The 18,646-nt window shown below is 42.7% G+C and overlaps 3 protein-coding genes across 6 annotated transcripts in view; 1 reads left to right on the top strand and 2 right to left on the bottom strand.

Annotated features, from left to right (window-relative positions):
* Nucleotides 1–4,668, bottom strand: part of dusp16 (dual specificity phosphatase 16) — a 50,137-nt gene extending 45,469 nt beyond the window's left edge. For 3 of the 4 annotated variants that reach the window (XM_079494867.1, XM_079494868.1, XM_079494866.1), the window contains exons 1-2: nucleotides 4,482–4,668; nucleotides 3,246–3,339 (exon numbers count right to left, since the gene is read on the bottom strand). The gene's annotated coding sequence lies outside the window, so the exon portion shown is untranslated. The remainder of the gene's footprint in view (nucleotides 1–3,245; nucleotides 3,340–4,481) is intronic. The other variant, XM_079494865.1, reaches the window with a different exon arrangement.
* crebl2 (cAMP responsive element binding protein-like 2) lies at nucleotides 3,775–9,415 on the top strand. The gene is made up of 3 exons (XM_079494878.1): nucleotides 3,775–3,942; nucleotides 5,676–5,873; nucleotides 7,166–9,415. Exons 1-3 carry the CDS (start codon nucleotides 3,928–3,930, stop codon nucleotides 7,316–7,318), a joined length of 366 nt encoding a protein of 121 aa, XP_079351004.1. The 5' UTR covers nucleotides 3,775–3,927; the 3' UTR covers nucleotides 7,319–9,415.
* Nucleotides 9,416–10,618: 1,203 nt separating this feature from the next.
* gpr19 (G protein-coupled receptor 19) lies at nucleotides 10,619–17,188 on the bottom strand. The gene is made up of 4 exons (XM_079493916.1): nucleotides 16,934–17,188; nucleotides 13,599–13,814; nucleotides 12,719–12,987; nucleotides 10,619–12,078 (listed from the first exon to the last, which is right to left on the bottom strand). Exons 2-4 carry the CDS (start codon nucleotides 13,801–13,803, stop codon nucleotides 11,269–11,271), a joined length of 1,284 nt encoding a protein of 427 aa, XP_079350042.1. The 5' UTR covers nucleotides 13,804–13,814; nucleotides 16,934–17,188; the 3' UTR covers nucleotides 10,619–11,268.
* Between the last annotated feature and the right edge of the window lie 1,458 nt (nucleotides 17,189–18,646).

Below are 18,646 nucleotides of genomic sequence, written 5' to 3'. Positions count from 1 at the left end.
CAAAATCAGAATGTCTAGTTTTTTAACCCTACTGTATATACATCAGCCATGTTTGAAAATAGCAACATTTAGAATATTTTTGAAATATTTTAACAATATAAATCTTGTAGGTAGGGGGGTCCCTGGCACAAAATATTTTTCAGATGGTGGTCCGCGGCCAAAATCCATATTAAATTAGGGTCCTTGGCATGAAAACGTTTGAGAACCACTTTGACTGCATTTGCCTTCCTTGCTCGTCTAAAAAGCATCTCTCATTAGGTTCACACTTGATGAGTTTTCTAATCAGCTGAGGCTCATTCATTCATTCAGCTTTCTGGGTTGCATTGCTGACGGTGAAAACATTTAATCTCTGCAGTGAACATGCGATGCATGGGTAAGCAGTTTGACCAAACAATGAATGGACGAAGAAAAGCCAGAGAGAGGTTTCTCATACTGGAGCAATTAACATGCATGGTTAGGCCAGACTGCTGAATGTGACTGATGGTGAATAGATGCAAGTTCTCTGAGGGACGTGGTGCTTCTCAAGGTGCGGCCCAGATAAAGTATTGATAGTCAGGGATCAAATGGACCCGGCTTTTACAGTCCTTTAACTCTGACTGAGGGTGTACAAATGGAACCAAATGGACCCATTTGGTTCCATTTATACACAAGGTAGGTAATCAATGGCGTGCATTAAAGAAAGTTTCCATTGTTCTGGGGGATAAAAAAAAGACTTGAGCCTAAAGGGACATTTCACTGCTGGAAGAAACTCCAGTCACTCAATGTTAATAGTATTTGTAGTAGATAACAGTTGCACAATGTGACTTGATTGCTGGATTACTACAATGACCATGATGCCTTGGTGCACTACCCACCCTTGTGGAGAGGGGGAGGGCTGTCTTACTGAGACAACATGTAGTCCAGGAAGGAAGTGAGACCAGGCTCTGTGACGTCACATCACAGACACTTTGAAATACTAAAATATCAAAAAACACATTAGGCCTACCCACATAAAAAAACACACAAAAGAGTTTGTCTCCCGAACATCATCTGGTTGCAAAAGGGGTGAAGTGGCCCTTTAAGTTAACCAAGTAGAAATAGTCCTATGAGTGGTAGCACCAGTGACATTCCAACAGTGTTGTTGCAAACTTTACTAACAGTACTAATGTGGACTTTGTGGAGAGGCGTTCTAATTATTCTTGTTGCAAACTTTGCAAATAAGCTTAGTTTGCGCCTACAGATAGCAGTTGTTGTTGAGTGGGCACCTCTATATTATTTTCCTAATACATGATTTGAACATGCACGCGGTGCAATTGTAGAAATATTAGGCCTTAAATGTCAGATCTTCAAGCATGTTCAAATGATGTATAAGCTACTTTACATTGGACCATTTCCCAAAATGTAAATTTTTACATAATTAAAAAAAGTTGGTGTGTGCAGGGCAGTGATGATTTCGTCGACGAATACTATAACAAACAATGTTCTTCGACTACCTTTTTTCACTGGCGAAAACTGAATGGAAACTAATTGAAAAACTAAGCTATGATGACTAAGACTAAGTCATTTTACACTTGCTGGGACGCATTGTGAGCTTGTAGATCTGCTATTTTCAGCAAGTGTAAAATCAGCCATTACGACGGCATCAAGGCCCGCCAATAAAATACATTTAGTCGACTAAATGAACTGTAGATTTAGTCGACTAAAATCTTATGATATTTAGTCGACTAAAACTAGACTAACACTAAAACATTCCAGGTGACTAAAATGTGTCTTAAAACTAAATTAAAACTATTCAAGAGACTATGACAAATCAAAATTTGCTGTCAAAATCAACCCTGGTGCAGCGTCTATGGTGTGGACCCAGGCTAGGCCAGTGTATGGTGTGGACCCAGGCTAGGCCAGTGTATGGTGTGGACCCAGGCTAGGCCAGTGTATGGTGTGGACCCAAGCTAGGCCAGTGTATGGTGTGGACCCAAGCTAGGCCAGTGTATGGTGTGGACCCAAGCTAGGCCAGTGTATGGTGTGGACCCAGGCTAGGCCAGTGTATGGTGTGGACCCAAGCTAGGCCAGTGTATGGTGTGGACCCAAGCTAGGCCAGTGTATGGTGTGGACCCAGGCTAGGCCAGTGTATGGTGTGGACCCAGGCTAGGCCAGTGTTGCAGTATTGTCATCAGGGGGAGCTAGAAGGTATTCCATGAATGTCACTGCCCACCATCACTGACTGAGACCCCTGATAGGAAAACAACACTGACTGGCCTTCATTGGTCTGCAGTGATAGAGGAAGTACATGTTTTCCGTAAATAAAAGTATCAATACTGCAATGTAGAAACACTCCGTTACCAGTAAAATTGCAGTATTCAAAATGTACTTGAGTAAAAGTACTGGCATCAAAATATATTTAAAGTATCGAAAGTAAAAGTAGGCTACTCAGTCATTGTGCAGAATGTCCCAATTTCAAAATGTACTGTATAAAATGTATAGAAATCATTTGAAAAATAAAATTGCAGATCTACAAGCTCACAATGCAATTGTAGGCTTGTACATCGGCTATTTTCAAGTGGCCAAAATACATATAGTGTACATTATAGCAACTAGTAATCTAAAGCTGTCAAATAATTGTTGCCTCTGAGATGTACTGTAGTCAAAGTAAATCTAGTGAAAATTGGAAATACTCAAGAAAGTACAAATGCCTCAAGATTGTGCTTAAGTACATTACTTGACTGTACTTAACTTTACAGCAGCGGAACCAGAGGTCATAATAATCACATTTCTCACAAAGCTCACAGTACAACATTCATAAGATATGGCAAATAATTTCACAGCAATGTGCTAATGTTTAGGACCACTTCCCACATTTTGACCTACTCCTCACTAATGTTCATTAGGCCTATAAGATGTTACCATATCTGTCTACTCACTGTCTGTGGACAGTTCTAGCATCACGTAGCGATACTATGAAGGTTGGCTATGTGAGGCTATAGAGTCTATAGCCTCCCATAGCCACTGTCTATAGTATAGACAGTTCAGAAACCTGCCTATAACAGTGATATCACTGGTAGGCAGGTTTGGCAATTTCAACAAGATTTCAAACATATTAGCCTATTATTTTTCTATAAATGCAAGAGCAATAGTCTTCTGTTTCCATATTTCTATCTGCTCCGAGACACAGACCAAATAGTTACGGTAAAATTAGTGCCATCTTATGACCTTTAGACTTTAGACTGCCTTTCACTGCAGACAGTGGCAAGAATGGCAGAATGACCTACATGTCTATTTGGTCGATATCGAGCATGGTCGCTGGGTGGCGGTGTTGGTCAACATGTAGCTTGCAGACGCTATACCCTCACCTACTATGGTCACCTGTGGTCCAGAAAACATTTAAAAATCAAAGATTAGTACAGTCAGTCACTACGCAGCGGTTCTCAAGTGGTTTCCAGGTACCATAAGGGTTTCTTGAGGGGGTTTCAAATGGGCCCCCATACACACTGGTCTCAGTGGTCTGTTGAAAAGTGAACACAAATTGGACAGCATTCGCTTTGATGTAGTCTACTGTCTGCCTTCATTTTTAAATACAACAAATGGCAGCTTAGAATTGTGTCCTACATTTTGATTCATGTATATGAAACTTCGCTAAAACAACAATTCAAATTAATTAATTTAAAGCCTGGGACCGAGGCTAAATTAATTGCGGTTTCACCCCCCCCCGGGGGCGTGGTCTATGTGCGGAAGGGGCGTGGCCGCGTGGTGTAAAACAGGAAGAGTGATGTAAACAAAAACATTGGATAAAAACAAAAGTCAGAAAGCAGCCATTAGCAGCAGGCGTCATGTGAAGACTGTTACAAATCCTGATTGACTTTAGTTGTTTTTTTAACTCACCACTAAGGCTTTATAAAACAAAAGCCGTGTTTAGCTATAGTGTCATCTAGCTAACTACAACGGCGAAGCAAAATGGACGACAACAAGGTAATGCTACAACCACATTTTCGTATGCAGTGTTACAAAAATGCAAAACTGTCTCAGATTGGGGACTACTGCGTTAATCCAACCTCTGAGTTTGTTTGCTAATCTAACCCAGGTTGAAGGGTTTTATTGATACCAGGGATTAAAGGAGCCTTTCAGGATTTACAATCTTCTGGCCATGATGATGGCATGCTAGCCTAGCTGCCCATAACAAAAACATCACCAACTTCCAAGTCAAATCAGTCGATTGGTGTGGTTATTGTCTAGGGGAAAGATCAAAAGGCAGTTCTGTTTGACATTGACAACACTGTTTAAGTCTAGCTCTGGTCCATAGCTTTAATGCCGGCATTAGAGCTATGGGCCAGAGCTAACTGTAGTCCCAGAATGGCAGATATTTAACATACCATGTCTTGTCATGTATCCCACAATACACAACAGAATGGCTGTGATATCATATTACATACATTGTATGTACTGTATTCCATTATGTACACAGCCATCGGTCATATATGAGTGATCATCGATGGCTAAAAAAAACTCACCCAAAAATTAATTGCTTCAATTTGGGGTCAGATATTGTCCTCTAAATTCCACATCCATTTGGAAGTTTAATAGTAAAAGATGTCCACTTTTCCACACGGACAACATTCTCCTAGACTCCTACTACTAACATGCTTGCAGGACAGTCAGGAGTCAGAACCATAGGAACTGGACAAATTGCAAACCTCCTCTGACTGGGGAGCATTGCGTATGGGGCACACGCGGGTGTGATTAATTACATTACCAATCGCAACGCACCTGTCAACCAGTGGTGGAAAGTAACTAAGTACATTTACTTAAGTACAATTTCGAGGTATTTGCACTTTACTTCATGCGTCTTTCCTAATTTCCAACAACACTTTTACTTCTACGCCACTACATCTCGGATCCAAATATTATGCTTTTACACCACTACATTTTAACATTTGAAAACTTTATTTACTAGTTACTTTGTAGATTTTGATTATTACAATACGTCTTCAACCCTAGTATTATACATTTCAGCCATTGGAAAATAGCCGATTTACAAGCTCACAATGCGTCGTGAATCGTGATGCGATCGATTCGTGACCCATTGTGAACTTGTAGATCTGCTATTTTCAAAACTTTTGAAATTGAACATTCTGCACAATGAGTACTTTCCCCAGGCAGGCAGTGCTGCTTGTTAACCAGTACCAGACAACAGACTTTAACCCATTTAGACCTGAGGCCGATTTTTAAAAAAAAGCTTCAGTTTTCTGAAAAACCTCTGTTTCTATGTCAGTGGGGCCGTGTGCCCCCATCTGAAAATATGTAGTTCCAGGCCCGCCCCCCAGAAGCAAAGAGTTGAGTTAAAAACATTAGCTCTGAAAGAATATATGCAAAGATTTGCGCCACATTTTCGTGATTTTTCTAAAGTAGCAGATCTACAAGCTCTGTGCCGCTATTTTCCGATAGTTAAAGTATGACATAATGCTTAAACACCAAAAAGGGTTCCCGTCCAGAATGGGTAAATGGGAGGGTAGGGAGACCACCTCCAACCACTGCACATTAATCATATTGTAGTATTAACATCTATCCATCACTCAAGCCAGCTGAGTTTTCCAAGTGGACTCCGTATACTGTATAATATACTGGTGATTGTAGGATTTTGGAAAACAAAAGTGTGTGTGTGTGTGTGTGTGTGTGCGTGTGCGTGTGCGCGTGCGCGTGTTCAGATCGTGGGAGGCAAAGTGAAGAAGCCTGGGAAGCGGGGACGCAAACCTGCAAAGATTGACCTGAAGGCCAAGCTGGAGCGGAGCAGGCAGAGTGCACGGGAGTGTCGGGCCAGGAAGAAGCTGCGCTACCAGTACCTGGAAGAGCTGGTGTCCAGCAAGGAGAGGGCCATCTGTGCACTGCGAGAGGAGCTCGAGATGGTACTAACCTACTAGCTTTGACAATATAATGTCTGTCTAGAGCAGTGGTGCTAATCCTTGTCATGCTGAGGCCGCGACCTCCAAAATAATAATATTTGAACTGGCTGGGGAGTGGGACCCCCCAAAATAATCACATTTGAACTGGCTGGGGACCCCCCCAAAATAATCATATACAAGCACTTGTACTCGTAGGACATTTAGTTTGACTCAGTTCCACAGATAATTGTGAAAAATTGAAAATTTACAAGCTTGTAGATTGGCAATGTTCACAATTCTTGCCTCTTATATGACAATTTGGCCAGTATTTGAGAAGTTTTTAATAGTATAGTCTGATGTTTCATTTCTTTCTTTTATTATTTATTTTTAGGTATTAAAAAGTTCTTAAGTCCTTAAAGGAGAATTCCATGCTAGAAGGCTTTCTTACCTTTAGTTGTAGTTGTTACGTCCCCACCAAAGAGGTCCAGGTGTTATTTGTCATTCTGGGGACCCCCCTAGAGCAGCCATTCTCAACCTGTGGTGGGCCGGGGCTTACTGGTGGGCCACCAAATTGGTAAAACACTAAGATTGTATTGATAATAACGACAAAAATATGTAAAAACACAATCGATTCATTAACAAAATAAACTGAAAATGGATGCCTGCCCACCTATCTGACCACTTAAAGCCCTAACCACACCAAAGGGTCACCATGCAACTCCTTGGGTCCAAACGGTTGCAAGGAGTTAACGCTAAAACCGTCTCAACCCTTTGGTGTGGTTAGGGCCATTGAATTCCTAGCGTTGAATCACTAGGGTCAACGTGCAATAAGACCTATCACACTGCAGGGACAACGCTAAAACTGTCTTGACCCTTTGGTGTGGTTAGGGCTTAACACAGCAGCCATTGCGTTAAGTGGCCAGATGGGTGCGCTGTAAACACTTGGGATTTTTCAAGTAGGCCTCTTTTTTTTTTAGAGCCAGACTAAAGGGGATAATTTGCTTACTTGCCAATTATGTTTGACTTGAAAACTTACTTGGCATCTCTATTTTGGGCAATAGCAGATCTACAAGCTCACAACCTGTTGCAATGAGATGACCTGTGAGCTTGTAGATCTGTAATTGTCATGCAACACTGTCTTATGATTAAGTAGAAAATGGGGCCCTACCCACATACTTACAGTATGTGGGTAGGGCTACTTCACATTTCAATGGGGTGGCTCAACGAACAGCAATTTGTTGTGTAGTGTATCTGACATCAGTAGAGCTTTTGTCAACATGTACCATATATATTTGTTTTTGTTTTGTCCCTATAAGTACAAACAGTGGTGCTCAGCCATGGACCAAGGGAAGATCCCTGCGGAAATCAAGGCTCTCCTCACAGGCGACGAGCAGAAAATGCCTCAAGGCAGCAGTACCAAGACGTCCAAGAACAGCAAATCTAACATGCCCAGCAACGGCCAGGGCTAACCTTCTCTGGAAGACCTCTAGCCCCTGGAAAGAGAAACTCGTCCTACACAGAGAGTCAGTGCGAAGGGCTTGGAGCAAAAAAACTAAAACAAAGAGATGTCAGGGGTGTTGTTGGTCCCCTTTCGTTCTGTACAATCTGTCGTGTGGTTTAGAAGTGAGTTTTGAGTCCTGTGTACGTGCCTCACAGGAAGGGGCATGTAGCTTGCAGTAAACCACCAGACCTCCTTATGTTTGTGCAAAAAGGTGAGCATAGTTTTGCTCATTTCGAATTCAGTAACGTTTAGGAGAGGCGTTCAGATGCATACACAACCTTAAGTCAGAAGTTACATTTACAAATATAGATGCTGTATCTGTGTCAGCAAAACAACACCTAATTAACCAGTATATTGCTTAGTATTCTTTCCGTACACATAGTATAATGCACGTAAAATGGGTGTGTACATCACTACATCTGGTATAAGCAACAGGCTAATTCCTTTTGTTCCGTTTTCCACCAGTCATAGTTTTGAATGTTATGGATCTAGAAATGGCCAAAGGGATACTTGGGCTTAGAAATAAGGTCTGGCTTGTTATGCTAATGGTGTTTGTTAAGAATGTTTGCCAAAAGATGTCGGCCTCACTGGTATAGGCATTGAAATGATTCTCAGAGGCAGGTTGGCGCATGTAAAACCAAGACGGCTTCAATGCTGCATATATAGATACAAATTTAGCACACACGCCAGGAGTCAAAATGTATGTTAGTACTGATACGTTGATTGGATGTACAGTATGTATGTGGATCTATTTTTGTATTTGTATTTTATATATTGGATCGAAAGAAAGCACTTTGTGGATATTTTGTAGTGTTTGTCATCACAAATCCGCCCCATGTGTTGTCTGGACCGGGTCTGTTGGATTGACCGAACAGAGAAAGTTGCAATTCCACTTTTTTTTCCTTTTTCTTTTAAAGATGTAGCACTAGCTTCTGCTTTTATGTGGGGGAAAAATGAAAAAATATTACAATTATAAATGGCTACTGTTTGAACTTTTGACTCTGGGAAATGAAGTATCTTAACAACAATGGGGTTAAGAAACCAATTCCATGGAAAAGTAGAACAGTTAATATACAGCGCTGCGACTCCTTTTTCCCTGCACTATTATTTTTTTAGATTTTTTTTTGCGTTTTATTTCCTTTATTGATAGGGTACAGTAATTAGACAGGAAAGGGGGAGCGAGATGGGGAGTGACACGCGGCAAAGGCCGTCTGGCTCGGGAGCCGAACCCGCGGCACGCCGTCCGGCTGGCTTGGCAGCCTATGAGCTTTCCCTACACTATTTCATCTTATATTCATCTGTTCTTTGCAAATTAAAGTGGTTCGATGGAAGTTGCAGCTTGATTACAAACTAGCTCTTTTCTCTGTTCAAGTAGTTCTAAAATGTAAATTCCTTAATCCATGGAACAGAGGATAATCTGCTTTTTTATGTCCCTTAAACCAGGGGTTCTCAACGTTTTTGGCCCGGGGACCCCTGGAAATGCTTTGGCAATGTCTCGGGACCCCCCCTCCCCCCCAAATAATTTGGCAAGGGGTCGCGACCCACGGGTTGAGAACCCCTGCCTTAAACCAGTGGTTCTCAAAGTGGGGTCCCCACTGCAATTATTTTAAGATGGGGGTTGAGATAAAAGTTGGAGAACCACTGTATTTAAACATCATTAGCCTCAGGTAAGCACTTTGCACCTTGTTAAATCGGGAAGAACTAAATTGGGTCAGTTCCTCAGTGTTTCTGCAGTGTGTGTGTGTGTGTGTGTGTTTGTATTACTATACTTGTGAGGACCAAATGTCCCCACAAGTATCTGAATATTTTTCTGGTCCTAAGAAGGAAAAAAATAAGTTGAAAAGAATATTTTTAGAGTTGCACTTACAATTAGGACACGATTCAGGTGGGGGTTAGGAATTAGGATTAGACATTGACGTTTAGGGATTAGTAGAGTTGTGCCTGATTTACATTTATACTTGTGCGATGCGTTGTGAGCTTGTAGATCAGCAATTGTTTTGCTTTAGGCTTATTTTTTGTATTTATTATTTTTAATGGCCTTCATAAAATCACTTTCTTCAAATGTTGATGTACTCACAAGTATATGAATACAAACCGTGTGTGCGTGCGTGCGCCACTGTCCACAATGACAGTCAAACCCAGAAATCAGTCCTGTGTTGGCCAGAAGGTGAAAGAAGTACTCTGATTTCTACTGAATTAAAGTAGCAATACTGCAATATATAAATACTCTCTGTAAGAACTAAATTCCTGTATTCACAATTTTACATGAGTAACAGTACAAAAGCATTGGCACGAAGATGTACTTAAAAAAAAAAGTACCATAGTAAAAGTACTAAAATGTTTCCAAATTGTCAAATGTTTGTTTTGTAGATTATGTAGATCTGCCATTTTCAAAAAGCATAGGGCTTTAATGTATGTTTTGTACCAATCTAAGTTTTAAAATAATTGTAGCGAGAAGTCTTATCAATTTCAAATATTGTTATTGAATACTAAAAGTACCTACAAATGGGTTGGATACCCTTGTGCTTTCTTTGTGGATAATAATTTAGTTTTCTGTAATTCCTTCTGAAGAGTGTGATGATATGGCAATTAGACTGTCCTTATTAGAAGAAATGGGGAAACTTAAATTAAGTTGCTAAGTAGATGTTGATCTCTGCAATATTACTGTTGTAAGTCTCTGTATTTCATGCAATATATTAAGGGGAGGAGTTGGTAAGATTGTACATCCATTTTCAACATAACATTTGCACCTGTAAACAAACCACAATGAAAAATAAAGTGGACATTCCCACTTTTTGTGTCCTTGTGTTTAGGCCTGTCAGGCTCACACCTAATTGAAATTATTTTTGCATAATTGAGGGGGAATTCCATTCATTTTCAACATTGAACTATGTCATTAATATACCTTAGAGTTGTTGTGTGGAAATAATAAAAATGAGTATCCCCCCCCCCCCCTCCGTGTACCCTAAAACTGGAGAACTTGGGGTCATGTTCTAGGCTACACAGAAGGGGGACTTAAAAAGAACATTCCACACAACTCTAAGGTATATATATATGACATAGTTCAATGTTGAAAATGAGGGGTATTCCCCCTTAACCACCCACCTGGATACAGTATATTCAAGGATGAACCTTTAAGCAGACCACCAGGTTCCAGAGACCTTAAATCAACATTAATACATCTATTGTAATGTAATACTTAGGAATTGTAGCTATTTGAATAGATTTTATTGTTGCTTCTTCTATAGAAAGCATGGGTCTTGAAATCACAGTTGACAGAACACACAAGACGTCTCACAAGTGTATCATTACACAATGACATTAACAATGTCTTTTTGCACAACGTACTGTTAGCATTTTTAAAGGGTGAGACCATGGCTGCCAGACAGTATATAGGCGTCCTTTTCAGGGAGCTAACCTCGATGTGCAGGTGTCAGCTCAACCTGAATGGAGTTTAGCCCTCGCTTATAAATGGGAATCACAAGAATTACAAGAGCGACAAACATTACAGAATGAACTCCCTCTACAATCTTCTTCGAATCCTCTCCTTATCTTGACGGTCTGGGAAACAATAGACTACGGTATACTGCACTACCTGAGAAATCCATTGAACATTAAATGCACATTAAATCTACACACATTCAAGATTCGGCTGGTGGTCAAACATTGAGTTTAGACAAAACAAGACACTAAAGGTGGTTGCACACTGGACGCGTTTTTCGGAAAACCGATGGAGAAACGCCACTAAAAATCCGAAAAACTCGCTCTGTGTGCAGGGACCTTAATTCAGCTTTTCTTATTTTAGCGCTTTGCTCTAAGTTGCAACTGAATGTAGGGCATAAGTACCCCAAGTTTTCAAAAAGTGTCACCAGAATGTTTCTTTTTTTCTTTCACAGTTTCACAAACTTGCCCTCAGGTCTACACAAAAGTATTAGGAGGATTGGCGTTGATTGGCCAGGCTAGTTTCTTTTCCTTTGCTTCTCGGTCGAAAGTGTCATAAACTGAGTCCTTTGTCAGGGTCTTTGCTGACGACACGGGAACATCGACCACCCCGACGTAGTTCTTCTTGGCCATCCGCGAGCTGGCCGTGATGGTGTAGGCGTTGCTCCGGTAGCATTTCATGGACGACATGCAGAACGTCTCCCTCATGCCCCGTCTGAAGTTTGCGTTGTACACGGAGTACAGTGTTGGCTTAGACGCCGTGGAGCTGAAGGAAATCCATGAGACGGCAGTGAAGAACAGCGCCACCCGCCTGCTGGGGCCGTCGGCCTCACTGGGATGCCATAGCTGGGCCACGTAGAACGGCGTCCAGGTGAGCAGGAACACCGAGTTGAGCATGAGGAACATCTTGATGGTCTTCACTTTAGTCCTGGGCACGATGTTCATGGTGCGCCGCACCGTGCGGCCGTCGCCGCTGATCCTCCAGATGTAGCAGACCACGCGCTGGTAGAAGGACGCCACCAGCACCGCCGGCACCAGGAAGCCCAGGAGGAAGTGGGCGGCGGCATACGACATGGCTCCCCAGCTGTTGGGGAGGAAGAAGTCGCAGTGGCCGGCGGCGTCCATGGACGAGGAGCCGTAGAAGAAGAGGCAGGGAGAGACGAAGGCCGCGTCGAACAGCCAGGAGGCCGCGATCATCCTCTTGGCTTTCTCCCGGGACACCTTGAAGCTCAGTGGGTAGACGATAGTGTAGAAGCGATCCACACAGATGGAGAGCAGCACGTACACCTGCACGTAGGACTGGCACAGTTATTACATAATCGCCTAATCGCAATTATTTGAGATAAGCGATAAATAATTATGTTTTGCATAATCATCAATTGTTTCCATGTTGAATTAAATGTATTAAATGTGTCAGTGATTTCTTTATATATTTAAGGTATTTGTCATATCTGCCCTGTGCAATTTGTGATTACGAAGCCTGTAAGGCAAACAGAAATACAAATTGTAATGTTCCAATCAATGTTCAACGCAAAAAAAACGAAAACACAATTAAATCACTAATTGCAAATCATTTGAGTGACAGTTAACCCATTTAGGACTGAGACCAGATTCTACAAAATGTCTTCTAAATCATGATTTTTGTTTTGAAAAACCTATGTTTCTATATCAGTGGTTCTCAAACTATTTCATGTCAAGGACCCCCAGAATGATATGTATTTGGCCGCAGACCAATCTCAAAATATGTTGTTCCAGGGACCCCCCCACAGAAGCTCGTAGCACTGCACCAAGTGCTGCGCTACGAGCTTGATCTGCTATTTTTCCAATAGCTAAAGTATAACATAATGCTTAGAACACCAAAAAGGGGTTCCCGTCCTGAAGGGGTTGATCGTCAACTCAAAATGTGCAATCTGCGACAGCCCTATACCTGCACGCCGGGACACAGGTGCTGGAGGTAGCGCACGGCCTTGCAGGCGGCAGTGCTCAGAGGCCAGCGGCCCGCAGTGACCTGCAGCAGCACGAAGGGCGCACAGCCCAGGCTCAGCAGCAGGTCGGCACAGGCCATGGACACCACAAAGTAGTTGGTGGTGGACTGGGTCCTCCGGCTCCGATGGATCACCAGGCACACCAGGGCGTTCCCCAGGATGGACACCAGCCACAGGACCCCGAACACCAAGCCCAGGACGGCCACCTCGCCTGTGGGGTTGTCACAATTATTTTTGTTTTCTTTGCCTTTATTTGACAGATTACAGTGGGTGGACAGGAGGGGGGAGAGAGATGGGGGGACAGCAAAGTTCATCGTGATCCGAACCCATGACACGCTGCAAAGCTGGCTTACCAGCCAAGGTGCCTGGACCACTGAGCCACGGCCCAGGCCTATTATTATTACATAATCGTCTAATCGCAATTATTTTGTCATTAACGTCATAATCGTGTCCATGTTGAATAAAGGTTCATGCCTAAAAATAAATGCACAAATAGTAGATCTACAAGCTTACAACGCGTCATGAATTGATGCGAGTGTAGCCTCTGCACTAACCGCACCAATGCAACTCCTTGCGATAAAACAGTTATAAGGACGTCACACCAATGCAACTGCCATTGGGGATAATGGTTTCACGCAACTACTCGCAACCGTTTGGTGCAAGGAGTTGCATGTCGAATCATTGGTGCGGCTAGGGCCTAAAAGGCGAAACAGAATTGCAATTTATATTCGTAATGTTCCAATTTCCAATGTCAAACACAATTAAATCATTAATCACAACTATTTGTGTGACATTTGTGTGAATCGTGACAGCCATACTCACCTGAGGTGAGCTCAAAAGAGGCCAGGGTCCCGTTCTGCTGGCTGCCGGACGGCCCCTCATCGCGGTCGCATAGAAGCTTTGTGTGGACCGCCTGGACCGTCGAGTTGTCCCTCTCGGAGAAGTTAAAGGTCGTCAGATATGTGAAGGCTGGGGAGTACAGGGAGGGATTGACGCCGCGGGGATCCGTTGAATGTGCGTACACCATGGCTGGACCGGCTGCAGAGACACGTTCAACACATGGATCATGCCGGTTAGGAACTCAATGAATTTTATTTTTCAGCATTAGTGAAGTGTCCATTCCAGCTGAGGGTGCAACAGTCTGCAAACCATATTTAACAATGCTCAGTTGTATAATAACTGGTAATACAGAGGAACCAGTAAGACGCCTAAGGGCATTGCATCCGCCTCATTGACAGTAGACTGCTGGGCTCAACATGGAATGAATTCTGTACTGGCCATATAAGGAGCATGTCTTGAGTGTACAGTGTTTGATGAGGTCAGTTCAACATATGGAATGTCAGAACAGGTCAGCTCCATATATGGAGATCTAAGGGTGATAGCGGGGACATTCCCTTGAGTGTACAGGGTTTGAGGCCGGGCCTTAATTTTCAGGCCTGTTGAGAACTCTAGTTCTCCGGCGGCTGCCGGGCGCGGCTGCACTAATAACTTTGGGGCAGGCCCGTCTAGAGTTTAAATGGACCGGTATCAGTCAAAAGGGAGACATCGAAGAGGAAGGATGGATGGGGAAGGATCAACATATGGAATGTAACAGGAACAGGTTCAGACATATATCCATATCCATATATGGAGATCTAAGGGTTTGAGGTCAGATGTTGGCCAATATTGATAACAGCAGGGATCTCCATATATGAGCTTAATTGCGACAGCAGATCGCATTTACTATGACATCAGATGTCACGAGACCTGGGCACCATATATGGGGCTTTCCCATGTATGGGGATTTTGAGTGATAAACTGACTGACTGAGGGGAATTGCACATTTTCATAGTAAATGCGACCTGTGGTCGCAATAAAAAAAACAATGTTTTGTATATTGGAGGATCTGTCTTGAGAGATTAACTCCTACAGGCCTCTTATGTAGACTAGGCTACATCAATGGTTCTCAAAGTGGGGTCCAGGGACCCCCAGGGGTCCTTGAGGGGGTTCCAGGTGGTCCAATTTGGTCCATATAGCAACAAAATTCAGTTTAACCACTTTATCTTGAAAAGATCTAACGGCCAAATTCATGCTAATTTCTGGGGTACTTGACATGGAAGCGTTTGAGAACCACTCGGCTACATAAGAGATCCTTCAAATGAACGCAGATGTGCAGTGTAAATTAATAATGTTATTTTGTCCAATCTCTATGGTACATAATGTTATAGGCCTAACTCATACAATTGTGGTTATATAGAGCTATATATGTAGCTTTTCATGAAGTGATCCAAGATGAAAAATGTCCCTGGAATTTTGTGCGAGCTTTTTACCCCCTTTTCTCTCCGATTTTAGTCATTTTTTGCCAATTAATTCCTCCCCACACACATTCCTGTGTGTTGTCACTGCTGTTATATCCAACTGACTCACCTGACAGGAAGGACATAGAGCCTTCGTGCCTTCACCCAACACTCCCTGGTGTCAGGTGCCGCCCCAGCACGTAGTACTAGGAATACATGCAGCGATATCACCCTCCCTGCCCGGCTTCCCACCCCCCGGACATGGCTGGGCCAATTGTGTTTGTGTGGAGATGCTCGACAAAGCCGGATGCACCATGGTGGAATCAAACTCACAAGTTCACAACCTCTGTAGTGATGGACAAGCCACTGTCCCACACGCACGCTTATGTCCATCCAACCCAGCAGGAATGCTGACAACAGATGATTTCATTAGCACCGACTCCACAGAGATGCAATGAATGAGTGTCACCAGAGACCCTGGTTGCTGCTTCTCTCTCTCTGAGGAGGCTAGTAATGATGTGGCACCATTCACATGGGAGATTGTCACGTTTACCCTACTGGTCGTGCTTCTGTATTCCCCCATAGCAACCACCTGCTGCTATGACAATCATCTTATCCAATTATTAGAGCAAGACGGTCCCTTCAGGCTATGGGGTCAGGCCTCTTTTTCACAGCAATCCTCGTTCGTTCCCATGCTTTCCGGGTGCAGTAGCTTAGAGTGGTTCTGATGCATTGATTGACTGTGTCGGAAAGTGATCTGTGCTCTTTTTTATGTCACCAATGACAACAAATAAAAACCAACCAATGCATATTGCTTTATATTAGTTTATACATCAATGGTTCTCAAACATTTTTATGCCACGGACCCCCATCAGTTTTGTTAGAACATTTCTAGATTAGATTTTTTGGAAATCTTTCAAAAATAGCCGATCTACAAGCATGCAACATGTCCCATGGCCTTGTAGATCATCTTTTTTTTTTTAATAGCCGAAGTGTAAAGTAGGTTTAAAGTGGTTAAACTGATTGTGGGCTTTATTAACCGATTTTGCTGGGGACCCCCTGGAACCACTTTCTGGGACCTCATGCCATGGGGGGTCCCGGGGCGGACCCCACTTTGAGAACCAGTGGTTTATCCTATAATGTCTCTGTGTGGTAAACACTATGACAACCCAACAAAGCTGTGACAGCCTTATGTCAACAATCTGTTTGCTTGTGAGCAACACTGCGCAGGGCTAAACCTGACCTTTGCTGTCATTGTTAGTGTTACTGTATTTAAAATAGGCTAATTGGCTAAAATAAAGAAATACATAAATCAGTAAATAAGGATTGTGCGATGTGCATGTGTATGCAATCTAATAGGATATGTTCTACTTTCATAAAGCGTGCAATGGAATACGTTTGGCGGACTTCCCAGTAGCCCTGTGGTAGACTGCAAAGATGGCACATTTTCCTCGAAATTCGTAGCCTACATTTGTAATCGTCAGATTGCCAATTAGTGGCTTACTGTGGATAGGTCTGAATTCTGATTTAGGCCAACGATAGGGCTAGTAAAGCTAGGCAATCAATCATCTTTCATTCTATTTTGGCGTTAAGGCCTACTCTGTGACTTCTACTAATCGTTATTGTAACTTGTAGATGAAATATCAAATAGGAATTCACGCCGTAAATGTAGGCTTGCTCTAGGATTGATTCCATAATTTTTTTGGAGAAATGAACATCCTAAAGCATTGGTTTAATGTGCTCAATCAATTACAAAAACAAAATATAATTAACTATATATAGGCTACTAACTATAACTGAATCAGGCCTAATAAGGCACACACATGCACTGTCTACTATAAGCGATGCTTTTTAACGAGGGACAAATACAAACTCACGCACCTGTTCTCACAATATAGATTGCATTTCGTTCATTATCTTCTGTCTGCGTTATTGACGTTTTCCCTCAGTCGCTGAAGGTCCGTCATTCAAGGAATGATGATTTTCCTTCACAGCGGCCAAGTCAACAACCTCCTCCTCATCCTTCTAGGCTTCTACACGAGATGATGATGTTACACAGCTGCAGCACACAAGATGTCACACTGCTCCGTGCTCCTAACGATCATCAGGCTCTGGTCCGGAGAAGGCTCATACATACACCGGTTTTACCTATCACCGTCACCTTCATAACGAGTCGAGGCCATCAGCCTCCCTCGGACCCTCTGGTTCAGATCATAGGGTTCAGATGCAAAACCCCTGTGCCTGCAAATCTAGACCAATCAGTGAACGGGGTGATAGCTCCAGAGTTAAAGGACTCGTCTGACAGTAAAAAACATATACAAACAGAGAGATGTGTCTAACCGCGGCGAATGGCGTAATGTTGTAGTTTTCTAACCGTTTAAAAAAACTACACTGCGTGACCGCGGTGATAAGCTATAGTCTATCACCTCAAACTGGAGTCACCGCTCTGCCAGGACCAGGAGCAGTGTTGTTCCAATCGACAGAAACGTTTAACATGCTATTGTCCAACCATTTTAGTAAAAACGATGAAAAATGATTTAGTTATTCACGGAAACAAAGGCAGTTTTATGACGTGGAAAAACTATTCTCTGCGGTGGGAAACGTCCCAGATCCCCACATTTGGTGTCAAATGCATTATTTGGCCACTATAAAATATGTCCGCCAAATAAGTGCAACGCCTGCCCTGGTCGATAGAAAATAGCATTGATTTAGGTGTAGGTGGCGCACATTGTAGGTGGCGCACATTGTAGGTGGCGCACTTGAGTAAATAAAATAATATCCTTCTGGCGGACATTATTTTATCTTCTGGATAAAAAGTGTATTGTACACAAAAAGGTGGGTTTTCTGACGTCTGAGACGTTTCCCACCGCGGATAATAGTCTTTCAACATCATACAACTGCACTTGTTTCACTGGATAGCGAAATAAATAAATGACTACAGTTTAGACTCGGAATACTACCGCTGGCTCAGCCCTGGCTGGACCGCGGCTGGACCAGAGGAAATGCTACAGCAGCAGCATTTCTCAAAGTTCTCTCAACCTGTGGGTCGGGGTCCACTGGCGGACCGTGATGATATTGCAAGTGGGCCCGCATATAATTGCAAAACACATTTTAATGATGCGAGTCATGTGACATATTAAACATGAATGCAATGTGAAATAAATAAATAAAAGGTGTATGTGTGTCTAGACCTAAAATAAATCAAGCTTTGAAAGATTTCCTATGCACTTGTGCAAATGGCAAATAATTGTCATAGCCGATGAATAGCCGATTTGCTTGTCCAGATAGGACGTAAATTCTCCATTCATTGTCAATGGTAATTTAATGTTTGTGTAAGACGAGAAGCTACACTATATAGCTGAATATAGGAGGGGCTAGCGATGGCAATACAAATTGCTTTTGTATTGCCAACGTCATACACTATAAAAGGGGGTCAGGTTGCATCATAATAGTATAATTACTGCTCCTATGCTGATGGGATGCTGTCGCAGCACATCTCCATGGCAACCACAGCGAGGAGAGGGCGTGATTGTCCAACAGGTCCGTTGCTAAGCGCTACCGAAAACACTGCTGGCTGGGAGAAGGCGGCAAATG

The sequence above is a fragment of the Electrona antarctica genome (genome assembly GCF_951216825.1).
Source record: "Electrona antarctica genome assembly, chromosome: 23".
NCBI classification, from domain to species: Eukaryota; Metazoa; Chordata; class Actinopteri; order Myctophiformes; family Myctophidae; genus Electrona; species Electrona antarctica.
The sequence above is the reverse complement of the archived record's forward strand: the minus strand, read 5'-3'. Positions and strand labels throughout refer to the sequence as shown.